This window comes from Agelaius tricolor, unplaced genomic scaffold (genome assembly GCF_023055355.1).
Source record: "Agelaius tricolor isolate 1412-34295 unplaced genomic scaffold, bAgeTri1.0.p SCAF_13, whole genome shotgun sequence".
NCBI lineage: Eukaryota > Metazoa > Chordata > Aves > Passeriformes > Icteridae > Agelaius > Agelaius tricolor.
This window is the reverse complement of record NW_027269273.1, coordinates 4,859,286-4,871,482: the sequence shown is the minus strand read 5'-3', so window position 1 is coordinate 4,871,482 and position 12,197 is coordinate 4,859,286. Positions and strand designations below refer to the sequence as shown.

The 12,197-nt window shown below is 44.4% G+C and overlaps 2 protein-coding genes across 4 annotated transcripts in view; one reads left to right on the top strand and one right to left on the bottom strand.

Moving 5' to 3' along the window:
* The first annotated feature begins 124 nt into the window (after positions 1 to 124).
* DNAJC9 (DnaJ heat shock protein family (Hsp40) member C9) lies at positions 125 to 3,853 on the top strand. Its single transcript, XM_071438533.1, has 5 exons — positions 125 to 1,348; positions 1,697 to 1,834; positions 1,940 to 2,194; positions 2,860 to 2,943; positions 3,362 to 3,853. The coding sequence occupies exons 1-5, from the start codon at positions 710 to 712 to the stop codon at positions 3,491 to 3,493; spliced, it is 1,248 nt and encodes a 415-aa protein (XP_071294634.1). The 5' UTR covers positions 125 to 709; the 3' UTR covers positions 3,494 to 3,853.
* Positions 2,345 to 12,197, bottom strand: part of FAM149B1 (family with sequence similarity 149 member B1) — a 14,330-nt gene continuing 4,477 nt past the window's right edge. For 2 of the 3 annotated variants that reach the window (XM_071438529.1, XM_071438531.1), the window contains 8 exons: positions 11,850 to 11,980; positions 11,236 to 11,289; positions 10,692 to 10,804; positions 9,408 to 9,587; positions 7,744 to 7,870; positions 7,290 to 7,415; positions 6,690 to 6,771; positions 2,345 to 5,959 (listed from right to left, as the gene is read on the bottom strand). In XM_071438529.1, the coding sequence (XP_071294630.1) occupies positions 5,886 to 5,959; positions 6,690 to 6,771; positions 7,290 to 7,415; positions 7,744 to 7,870; positions 9,408 to 9,587; positions 10,692 to 10,804; positions 11,236 to 11,289; positions 11,850 to 11,980 (887 nt within the window). In that variant the 3' untranslated portion in view covers positions 2,345 to 5,885. The remainder of the gene's footprint in view (positions 5,960 to 6,689; positions 6,772 to 7,289; positions 7,416 to 7,743; positions 7,871 to 9,407; positions 9,588 to 10,691; positions 10,805 to 11,235; positions 11,290 to 11,849; positions 11,981 to 12,197) is intronic. The other variant, XM_071438530.1, reaches the window with a different exon arrangement.

Below are 12,197 nucleotides of genomic sequence, written 5' to 3'. Positions count from 1 at the left end.
AGCTCTCCTGTTTTTGACACTTTTTATAATACTTTATTATAATAATGCTTTATAAATAAGCGATATCTTACAAATAGCTTTTATAGGGGATTTCTAAATTAAATGTTTATATATTTTTATTAAGGTTTTACAATATTACCACCTGAATTCTGTAAATCTAAGTTGCTGCTGTTGGGGTTTGTTCCTTCTGTGGTATTGCGACTTGAACCGTTCCACATTTCAACAACAAGCACGAGAAATGTAAAGCAATAAGTTTTATTTTCTGCATCTCACCTGGCCTGAAAGAACCACAAAAGAATCACGGAATGGTTTGGGTGGGAAGGGACCTTAAAGCCCACCCAGTTCCATCCCCTTCCACTGTCCCAGGCTGCTCCAAGCCCCGAAGTCCAACCTGGCCTTGGGCACTTCCAGGGATCCAGAGGCAGCCACAGCTTCTCTGGGCACCCTGTGCCAGGGCCTGCCCACTCCCAAAAGCCAGCAGAGCCTGTTGTTTACCGGCGGGATGTGGGAAGCCGAGGAGGATAAAATCATAAAATTGATTTTTTACCGACGGTAACTGGGCCAAAGCGCTCGCGGCAGTCGCGGGCAGGAGGCCGCGCTCTGCGGCAGCTCCAGCGCGTCACGGAGGCAGCGAGGCCCCCCCAACGCGCCCTGCGGGGCCGGGGTGCGCCCCGCTCCTGCCTCACGGTCCCACAGACCCCAGCAGGTCATGGACGCTACCCAACAAAGAGCTCCCCGCCATCCCAAGCTCTCTAAGGGGCGCAGAGACCGGGGCCGCCGCTCAGCCGCCACCGCCCCTCAGCAGGGCCGCCGCTCGGGCTCCGTCCACCATGGCCGGCCCCCTGCCTCCGCTCAGCTGTGCTTCCCCTCAGTCTGCCCTCAGCGGTGCCTTCCCTCAGCCTCCCCTCAACATGGCCTGTCCCTCGCCTCCCCTCAGCAGCAGCAGCAGCGGCGGCGCCGCCGCCGCACCGTCACCGCCTCCCCTCAGCGGTCCCGCCCCTCAGCCTGCCCTCATCATGGCCGCCCCCCCGCCTTCCCTCAGCATCGGCACCGCCCCTCAGCTTCACCCGCGGGTTCTTCCCGCCCGGCGCAGCCGCGGAGCAGTAGCCCGGGCGCGGAGCGGGCGGGAAGGACGGTGGGGCGTTGGTCGCGGTACCGGCGGGGCGGGATGGCGCTGTCGCAGCAGTGCGAGGCGGCGTTCGGTACCGCGGACCTGTACGGTGTGCTAGGCGTGCGGCGCGGCGCGTCCGAGCAGGACATCCGCCGCGGCTACCACCGAGCCTCGCTGCGCCTGCACCCCGACCGCGTCCCGGCCGAGCAGAAGGAGGAGGCCACACGCCGCTTCCAGGTGAGGAGAGACCGGGGGAGAAAGGGAAGGAGAGACAGAGGGAGGGAGAGGAGCGGTGGCGGCCACGGGTGAGACCCAGAAGGGACTGGCGCCCTGATCCGCTGTCCCCCAAGTGACTGAACCCCGGGCAACCGACCCTGACTGTCCACTGACCATCCCCGACCCCGAGTGCCCACCCCACTGACCAGCCCCGATCCCGAGTGCTCACCCCACTGACCAGCCCCGATCCCGAGTGCTCACCCCACTGACCAGCCCCGACCCCGAGTGCTCACCCCAGTGCTCCCTGGGTGCCTGACCCCCAAGTGACCGCTCCCTGGGTGACCTCGCGGCCACTCCCGTGTCCCGCAGATCCTGGGCAAGGTGTACGCCGTGCTGAGCGATGAGAAGCAGCGCGCAGTGTACGATGAGACGGGCATGGTGGATGAGGAGGCCGAGGCGCTGCAGGACGGGCGGGACTGGCTGGAGTACTGGCAGCTGCTGTTCAAGGTAAGAGCGGGATCGGGCTGGGAGACACCTCCCCTTTTTGTTTTTATGTGTTTTATCCTGGTGAGTAAGTCCTGTAAGTCACAAAGCATTGCCTCTTTGCTCCAGGTCACCGTGAAAGACATCGAAGAGTTCAAGAGCAGCTACAAAAACTCGGAGGAAGAGCTGGCTGATGTGAAGGCAGCGTACATGACTTTCAAGGGCGACATGGATCGGATCATGGAGTCTGTGCTGTGCGTGGACTACACGGATGAGCCCAGGATACGGGAGATGATCGAGCGAGCCATCGACTCCGGGGAGGTGCCATCCTACAAGGCTTTTGTAAAGGAGTCAAAGCAGAAGATGATGTCCAGAAGAAAGCGGGTAGGTTGCAGCAATTACTTACCATAACCTTGACAGAAATAAGTAACTCTGTTCCCAAGATGTTTGTCACAGGATTTCTGCATTACACCCCTTACTGTTCACATCTGGTCACCCGTGGTCATCACCCCCCCAACCCAAACCACTGCGAAAGGCTTTTCTACTTCTTTATTTCCTTATTATACACAATGGCTTATTACAGTTTAGCGTGTCCCTGCATTTATCTACAAAGCTGGGAGTTGCTGGAGTTAACAAAAACAAGCAAGTGGTGAAAACACATTTTGGTTGGCTCTGGCCTAAATGGACTCCTGTATGCTTTTGGACACTTTGTAGAATGTTATTTGCAAATCACAGCAACCTTTAAGTTATTGTAGTATCTACCAAAACAACAACAACAACAACAAAAAAAAGGGTGTGGGAACAGGGTTGGGGACAAACATCACATGCAACACTGTGAAAGAGCAGGAAAGCTTCCTGCTCTGCTAAATGGTGGAACCAGAATGGGCTTCCCTTGCCTGATTCCTTATCTGTGGCCAAACTTGGAAACCCTTTGCACTCCCCTGCAGCTATTTGTACACAGATGCCCAAAAAGCATTTGGTAAGTCCTGTAAGACTTGGTCAGATAACATGCAAAACACTTCTTTAAAAAACCTTATTTGCTCTTTTAGGCAGAAAAAGAAGCTAAAGAGGCAAAAAAGACTATAGATGAGCTGGGCCTAAGTGGAGAAAATGACTTGCAAGCGCTGATTAAAGTAAGGCTTCTTCAGTTTCTTGCAGATAATTTTGTTACTGGCTTATAATTGTGTTTTCCCTGAGCATCTTTGATTTTGGATCCTTGCATATCTTCTGGATTCCTGAGGTTAAAACCTGTCCTTAATGTTAACTATGTGCTTTAATTTAATTAGAATCAGAGTACAGTATGGATTTTATTACCTGTGTCTATTTTAAAATTTCCAAGAGTTAAATATTTGGAGTACTTATGGAATAACTTCTAGTTTTAGGTGGTTTCACAAGAGAGTTTTAATGATGATACTAAACTTCCTGTAGCTTGTCTTTAATGTGTTTGATGCAGTTCAAGATTTTGTGTAGCTATCAAATGTCAATAGGATAAGCAGTTTGGGAAGTTCCAAAAGGTTTGAGTTTGGTTGGTTTTCTTTCCCCCCTGGCCAGCACCGAAGCAAAGAACGAGAAAAGGAAATGGATAACTTCTTTGCCCATCTGGAAGCCAAGTATGGCAACACTGCTAAGAAAGGAGGAAAGAAGACTTCAGGCAAGAAAAGAAAGGCAGAAGGAACAGCGTAGACTGAAATACCAGGTTTCACTTTGTGTGGAAATGTGGATTTGGGAGAATTTTGGGTGTTTTCTGGGCCCCAGTTTCAGACTGTGTGCATTGACTGGCTCTAAGTGGGAGGCATGACATGGAATCCATGCTGAACAAGGAAGTCAAGGCATTCCTGTGCTACTGTCTCCAACCCTTTGGGTGCTCTACAGCTGAGATCCACGTGTGCTGTTCACACATTTCTTCTGTAACAAACCTCCTGCTATTTTTAAAGGTCTTTGCACATCAGCTCAACAGGTCTTTTTCAGATATTCCAGTAGTTTTTATAAAGATAGTTTGGAAAATTGCTGATTTAATAAACTAGAAGGTGGGTTTTTTTCAGAGTTTTGCTTTCTCACTTCTCTGTATGTTTTCTAAATAAGTTATTTAAAACAAGCCAATTGTGCTGATTCTTCTGATTTCAGTCAAATAAATCCTGCACACTTCCAGGGAGGATCATTTTTCAAAGGCATAGGAGGAGACTCAAGGTGAACACTTGGAGAGCTGAAGGCTCTCACAGCTTCAGCAGCAGCTCCTGGGGGAAGCCAGAGGAAGATGGTCTCTCTGTTCCCTTTTACTTGTCTGCTCTGAAAAATAACCCTGATTCTGAGAAAGTAGAGCATATCATTGTGGTTTATAACACAGGGCTTGGAAGGTTACTTTTATTACACAGAATAAATAAATAACAGTCCAGGAGCAGTCCCTGGTGTCAGCCATATGTACAAAAAACAAAAATGGCCTTAGGAGGCCACTGCATTTTTTAAACCCACTTAGTCCTCTAGCCTGTAAAGCACTACATCATATTTACAGAAGTCTATTCAAGTTTATTTGTCTGCTTTTGTAACTCTTGTGCTACAGAAAACTCCCTCGGTCCCTGAGGAATGGCACGGATACAAATGGGATTTTATCTGCACTTTGCCTGACATAACTGACACACTGCACTGTGTTCCAGAAGAAAAATTGTATTTTTGTATTTTGAAGTGGTTTAGTGAGTAGAGGTCTGTGGTGAGCATCAGCTTCTCTCTCTGATGACTTAAAATTGAGCTCAGAGCTGCCTTTTTTTTTTTTTAACTTCTGGAAATGCAAAGGCAGGTTAACCAGTTATATTTGCACAGTTCTCTGTTTTTGATTAAAGCATGTTTGGATCAACTGGACTCGTGAGCTTCAGTATGGATGAAAAATTATTGGCTAGTCTGGAGTGGGGAAATAGGGGAGCCATGTCATAAAGAATACTAACAAGGGTTTTTTTTTTCTCTTTTGAACTGTAATTTGAAGAATAATAAGAAAATACAGGAAAACAGTGCTCTTTAATTTGACTAGAAAGGAACAACTTTTTGTGGAGAGTCCTAACTTCATTTAAATACAGCCAGTGGTTACCTCAGCTTGTTTTTACATTTCAGTCTGACACTTACTGTTTGGGAGTAAGACCTTCAATTAATCACTTATTTTGAGAAGCCTGTACTTCATGGTTTCATTTGCCTTATCTGGAGCCACAAGGCCAACTCCAGCAAATGCCTCTGCTAGCTCTGTCACACAGGGCAGACACAGCTCCTAAAAGCTCCATTGCATCTGTGGCTTCTGGAGCTCTACCTTGGAGTGAAGAAATCTTGTGTAATTATAGGTATTTTTACAAAGGGACAGCTGTTCTGTGAAATTACTATAAAATGTCTCACCAGGAAGATTTTATTTTGAGTACAGTCTGAAACTACCTGTAGTAAGAAGTTTCTTTTTGCCTGTTCAACCTTCTTCAGTCACTGAGGAACAGGTAAAAGGTTTTATTATAACTCAAGAAGAGGCAGTGATGTGCTGCCCTTGGAGCTGCCAGGTCACCTGCTCTGCTGCCTTGGTTCTACACACCTATGTTCATACCTGCTGCAGCTACCACACCATTCATCACTTGCCTAAGCTGAGTGCTTGCTTTTGCTAATACAATATTGCTTTAAACATATTGAATCATATAAATACACTTTTAAAAAAATGTAAATCACTATGGCTGTGGAAGGCTGGGTTAACCTTCCTAAGGGAAAAATGAGCAGGTCCTGCAGTACCTGTAAGGACATGAACCCGTCACCAGCCTCATGGAAAACAGCACAAGCACAGACTGAGAGTGTTTGCTGGGTTTCCTAGGAGTTGGGCTTCACTGGAATGTAGTCACCCTTCCACTGGAGCATCACTTTCTCTACTGGTAGGAAATGGAATGTTTAAGTGCACCCCTTCTATCTTTGGCAGCTGCTGCTTAGATTTATATAAAAATAACTATCTGTAAGGAAGGGTGTTTGAAAACTCTGTGTAAACAACGTTGACCTTGCTGGGAAAGAGAGGTGGTTCATGACTCTCTGGAGAGGGATGGATGGGTGGATGCTCCTCCATGGCACATCAGTGCCTCTGTTTGCTCTTTGTGCCTGATCCACTTCGGCCGTGGGCTTTCACAGAGCCACGTGATGGAAGACCTGACAAACAAGAGATCATGGACAGCCTCAAGACTTTGGGAAGGAATTCCAGCTAAGTATCAAATACATCTCCTCTAGCCTGAAACTAAAATCTCTTTTTAATCTAACACATGGCTACCAACTGCATTATTTATAACTTTCAAAAAGGGCAAAGCTTGTGTTTGCCGAGTTGCTGCGTTGCAGGGAGCACCTGCATTCCTTGATATTTCACTAAGTATTCGTGTCTACAAAGCTTTTCTGCTAATTTCAATTGGTTTTGTCAATACAGCAGTCATAAAACTCATCTTACTTTTTTTTTGGGGGGGTGGGGTGTGAGGGGACAGATAATTATTTATTACAGTAGGAACCACTCCTTGCTTGTTTACAAACAAGTTACTTCAGTTTTAGTGCCTTTGTTAACCTCAAGTTACTATTTCTGTTTAAGCTGACAACTGCTTTGAAAACTTGGACACTGAGAGGTGCTGGGGCTGATGACATTAAGATTCCTTACTTGATTTAAATATTTGGTGGTAAGAAAAACAAAAAAACCCAACAAAATGCACTCAACTGTACTCTGGAGTAGAGTAGGACATAGCAAGGATAACATCTGTATAATGGCAAATTAAAGACATGGATGGAACTCTGAAAAAGTGTAAATTACCTGTAGGAATGTACCCCTGTAGGAAATGCATCCCTGTCCCAAAAGCCTCCTTTGTTTGCTCTTACTAAACCCTGTGACTGATGGGCATACCTGAACTTGTGGATCCTTTCCTTGTCCAGGATTGATTACTGTAATCAATAACAGTGCAAGAACGACGGCGCTGGGAATGGGGCTGGAAAAACAGCTCAAGTTATTTCTGTTTGCATGAAAAAAAATCAGCAAGATTATAATACAACTAAAAACTGCTTAAACACTTGTATTTGGTAATGAGTTAGATGTTGTGAAGGTCTAAGGAAAGTTTTAAAGAAAGGTCAAGTCAACTTTAAAAGCAGAAAATACACTTTTCTAACACTTATTTAGAATGATCACTGTGCCACTTAGAGGTAGTCTTTCCAATTCAGGATATTGCACTGTTCCAAAGCTGATTTTATAACTGCTGAGTCCAGGACGTTGAAATTATACACAGAAACCAATCAAGCAGCTATTTAAAAGCTGTGCTGAAATGACAGCTTTCAAAGCTTAAATAAAAACAAGTTGTTAGATACAAGAAGGTACCAGTAGAGTAGGAGTTCCAATAAATTAAACTGAGAGTATTTGATACTGAAACAGACTGGAAATGGATTGATGTTAATTCTCAAAGCACCCTTTTCAGTAATTAAGGATGATCTGGTGTAATTAGCCATGCTTTACCGAGGATGTGCTGGTTGTGCTGGGCCTGGAGAAGGGATCAGGTAAGAACAGCTGCTCCTGGAGCTGCTGGGGAGTGTCTTCTTGTGTCGTGACACTGTGAGCACGGCTCGAGTTCCCTCGAGGTTTCTGCAAGGACAGAAACAGAGTTATGGCTTTTTCTTACTGCAGCAGTTCATTAAAAATAATTAACCCAGGAATTAAAGCTAATTTTCAAATTGAATTACTTTATACCTAGTTATGAGGAGGGAAACATTGAATTTGCATTAGAACTAAGCGGGTAAGCATGGGTGATGCTGTTGCTCAAAACTGTTACAACATTTTTCCATTTGATCATCTTTTGACCTTCTGTCACGAAACAAGAAATAAATTGGAACTCTTGGGCTGGGTAATTTGACCAGCAGTGATAACAACTTTAGATTACCCAGTAATAAAATGAGATTCTTGTGCCTGTTACCGTTTGCCTGTGAGATCCTGTGGTGCTCCCACGCTCTGCCACCGTGGTGGTGGCAATGGGTGGCAGGGGGTGATTTCTGTTCAGCAGCAGTGGGGAGGGTGAGGTCAGCTGCTCCTGTGCAGTCAGGCTGGAATGCACCAGTAAGAACAGAAAAAACACACAGTTAATGTGTTTGGCAGGTGGAAAGGTGCAATGTTGTCAAGTTTCTTTGGCCTTCTGGAGTTGACTGTTCTGTAACAATACCTTGGAAAAGCTTCAAACCATCTAAAAAAGACTTTCCTAGTGCTCTCTACTTACATTTTAAAATATATTTTGTCCTGGATTGTCAAGCAAATTGTATTCTATTTGCCATCTGTATGGCAGTTGTTTTCTGTTCAGTGGGCAGCTTTTCTTTATGTCTTCCACAACCAATCCTCCCTCAGGAGGGGACATGTGCTGATAAGAGGCCATTGAATGTCATTGCCTGGCTGATAAGAGCTACAGCATCCCACTGGGAGATGTGAGCCCAGAGGGAGGAGCCAAGCATTCCTACCCAGATATAATCTGAGATTCTGGAACACCAGCACAGCTTCTGCACTGGATTCCCACAGGAACAGCAGCTGCCTCTTCCACTGGATCTTCAGAGGAAGACTCCACCCTTTTCTACGGGATCCCTGCTCCAGCAGAGCCACCCCTGACACTGCAGGAGGGCTGAGCCACAATTCCAATGGTTCTGCTGCCAACACCCTGACCAACAGGGTGTCAGGCTGGGTTCTGACTGTCAGTGTTGTTTTGGTTTACTGCATTGTTAATTTTATCTTTTTATTTTCTTCCCTATTAAAGAACTGTTACTTCCTGCTCCCATATTTTTTACCTGAGAGACCCTTAATTTAAAATTTATAGCAATTCAGAGAGGGGGGGATTACATTTTCCATTTCAGGGGAGGCTCCTGCCCTCCTTAGCAGACACCTGTCTTTCCAAACCTAGACACATTTTAATAAAGGAGAGATGTCAATATTTCTTACATTGACTGAAGCCTGAGGAAAAGAACAGAAACACAAAATACTGGAAGGAGAAACACCAGTTATGAAGGGACAAGGAATAAGTCTCTCAACAGTATGTGACAAGAAGTCAACCAACTGGATGAATTTATAGATAAACAACAAAACTAGAAGTAAACTACATCAATTTAGAACATGTGAAATAGACAGGTCTATCAAATCCTACATTGTTTCCTCATACCCTGTGGTCCCTGTAAATGACTCCATTCAGTCAGGTCATTGTGCAAAATAAAAGAAAGATATTCTAGATGTGACTGAGGGCTCACTAAGAGCCCTTTGGTCAGTCAGATAACCTATTTGAATATCTTTATAGTCCAGTCTGGGTTAGGATAACAACATGCAGTATGACCTCCAAAAATTTTTGCAGAATTTTAAATTCATCTGGAAAATAGTTGGCAGAAAGAGACAGCCATGTCAAGGAAGAGATGGTGGCATTCAATTTGCTTGCAGAGGACAGACTGAGATCTATTGCTCACGTGCAAAACTACCTGAATATGGGAATGTGTGTGATTCACTGAACATCAGCTTTGAGGACTCAGCTTTCTCAGGGCAGTTGTGCCCAAGGGGCAGCTCCTCTCCCTGCCAGGGCTGCTCTCTGAGCCTGGTGCTGTTTTGGGGACCTACAGGCGCCTGCAGACGTCGTCCCCGGAGCGCGGGGTCCCGATGGGATGCAGGGTCCGTGGGGGAGGGTTCCTCCTCCTGGTGCAGCGGGACAGGGACGAGGTGCTGAGCTCCAGGGGACGGTTTGGCCACGCCCGGGTAGAGAGGAGGGAGCTCGAACCTGGCCGTTTGTCATCCAGCTCCCTAACAACAACAACAACAACAAAATTACAAGACCAAAAGACACATAGTCAGCTGTAGCCATGATATTCTCTGAAAAATCCCTTTGCCAGGATTTTTTTCTCCTGAAAAGCTGAGAGGCCTCAAGAACAAAAAAAAAAAAAAAAATGTAAACAATAATTATCTGCTGCTGTGGAATGCAACGGGTGCATCTTTGATTGGTCTCATGTGGTTGTCTTTAATTAATGCCCAATCACAGTCCAGCTGTCTTGGACTTGCTAGTCAGTCACAAGATTTTGTTATCATTCCACTTCTTTCCTTTCAAGCCTCCTGATGAAATCCTTTCTTCTATTCTTTTAGTTTAGTTTTAATATATCATTAACTTTTAATATAATATATATAATAAAATAATAAATCAGCCTTCTGAAACATGGAGTCAAGATTCTCGTCTCTTCCCATGTCGGGATTGCCTGCAAAATTCCACATTCAGCATGACAACAGCTGTTAACAAAGTGCTCACCTACAGGTGACTTTAATCATAAAATATGTGGGCAGAAATTATGTGTGTTGATTATTAATGTAACTTGTGGTAATCACATATGCTCTGAACAGACAGAGACATAGCTCTCCCAGGATTTTCCTGAGAAGCTGTGAGAAAGCTCAGAGAAAAGAATGAGAAACAATTCTTATCTTCACTTGCTGCACCTGTTGTTGTGCAGATGTGGAACGTGTTATGGAGATTTGTTTACCAAAGGGTAATTGAGCACTAGTGATGATGTTTGGATTCATTGACCAATTAGATCTGTTTGTACCAAACTGTCTGAAAAGGATGATAAGTTTCTTAGTAATACAGTATAATATGGTATAATATAGTATAATAAAGCAATTAATCAGCCTTCTACAATCATGGAGTCATAGCTCATTATTCCCCAATCAGGGCCTCACTACTATGACAGTAACTATATCAATTTTCACAGAGGACAAATAAACAAATAACCAAGCAGGAAAATAACTAATAACTAACTGCTTTCTCTGACAGAGGAATTTATCTTACAAGGTTTTGGGTTGAATCTCTCTCACTGAGAGAGTGCTCTACTTTATTTACTACAGGTGATCTGTAGCTCTTACAGTGTTTTCTCCACTACAGGCAGGTTCCTTTGGTGTAACTGGATCCCATGGATCACCATCAAGCCATTCAGGTTACGCTGAGAACTACTACTTGACCCTTGAGAGAGACTTACCTGAAATTAAAACAAAATAAGGAAATTACTGTTTGGCAGAGACACACACACACACACAAATATTTATAGACTTTGTATATCACTTTGGAGAAAAGTCATTAATTTCTTCCATGACATCCAGATATATACTCAGTTATATTATTTCCCCAGCTAGGGGATCTTAGCATTTAATTTTTTTGGAATGATAGTGCTTAGAAAATGTCCCAATAATCTCTTCCAACTGAGCAGCTCATTTGCTGATCTTCCAACAATGACTATAATCAGAAGCTTTACGAAAATAATTTTCAGCGTATATTGACATTTTATGTCAAGAACAGATCTGCAAAGTCCTCTTCTGAGATACAGACTGATGTGAGAAAAAAAACCCATCATATTCCACCCACCATAAGAAGAGCAAGTAGAAAATAGCAGAGCTTTAATCCCATACATACTTGAGGTGTTTTTCTCCTCTTTTTGCTTTTGCGGCCACCTCTGGGTTTTGGGCACTACACACACAATAAGGGGACACAAGGGATAGGCAGGGGGAAGAAATAAAGGATAAAGAAATAAAAAGAAATAAGAAGGAGAGAGCTGAATTAAAATGGAATAAACAGGTAACACCTTGGTGCTCGCCACTCTAGATGCAAATCATCTAAAGTAGATTATACAGTTAAATTCAGTGTCTGAGGGGAAAAAAACTGGTTTAGAACTGCAGAAATTTCTCCCTTCTTGCTGGATGAATTAACTATTATTGTGAGAATGGGATCCCACACACACACTCCTCAATCTCACCATTTAATTGAAATATTAAACTGTGGAAAGAACTACATCCTGAATCAACAGCCACCACATGGCTGTCACACACCGACATAAAATACTGTTTCAAGGAGGAAAGTAGAGATTAAAACATCCAACTGAGTAACAACAGGACTAAAGTGTCAGAAAGGACAGGCAGCGTTCACACAAAGTCCAAACCAGTTATTGACCTAAACAGAACCACTCTGTCTGCTGAGGTAACACTGTGATTCATCCCCACACAAAACAACAGCTGGTTAAAAATCCTTACCAGGTTTGATGCCACCGAGGGCATCTTTGTGTGTGGCACCCGAGGTAACAGTGCTGGTAGAGGATCCAACTGCAAAGGGCTTCTGGCATCTGCTCGGAGCGTTTCCACTGCTATGATATTTTTCTCATCGTCTGTGCAAAGCAACAGAATTTCTGTCAATATTGGCATTGCTAGTCATTGCCAGTGCTATGAATCTTTTTTTTTTTAGAGAGAGTCCCCCTGGATGATAAGCTTTGCTAAGTTTTTTGAAGATGTGTTTCACACTGTTAGCAGAATAACCTTTTTATTCCCACTGAAGAGATCATTCCCAAATATATCACTTAGCAAAATTAGCTGAAATCCCCTTTT

What these genes read in the sequence shown, in the direction of transcription:
- DNAJC9 (XM_071438533.1), top strand. Translation starts at nt 710, where the DNA reads ATGGACGCTACCCAACAAAGAGCTCCCCGCCATCCCAAGCTCTCTAAG. An exon ending in TGATGTCCAGAAGAAAGCGG is followed by an intron (nt 2,195 to 2,859) that starts GTAGGTTGCAGC and finishes TTGCTCTTTTAG; the next exon opens with GCAGAAAAAGAAGCTAAAGA. An exon ending in ACTTGCAAGCGCTGATTAAA is followed by an intron (nt 2,944 to 3,361) that starts GTAAGGCTTCTT and finishes CCCCCTGGCCAG; the next exon opens with CACCGAAGCAAAGAACGAGA.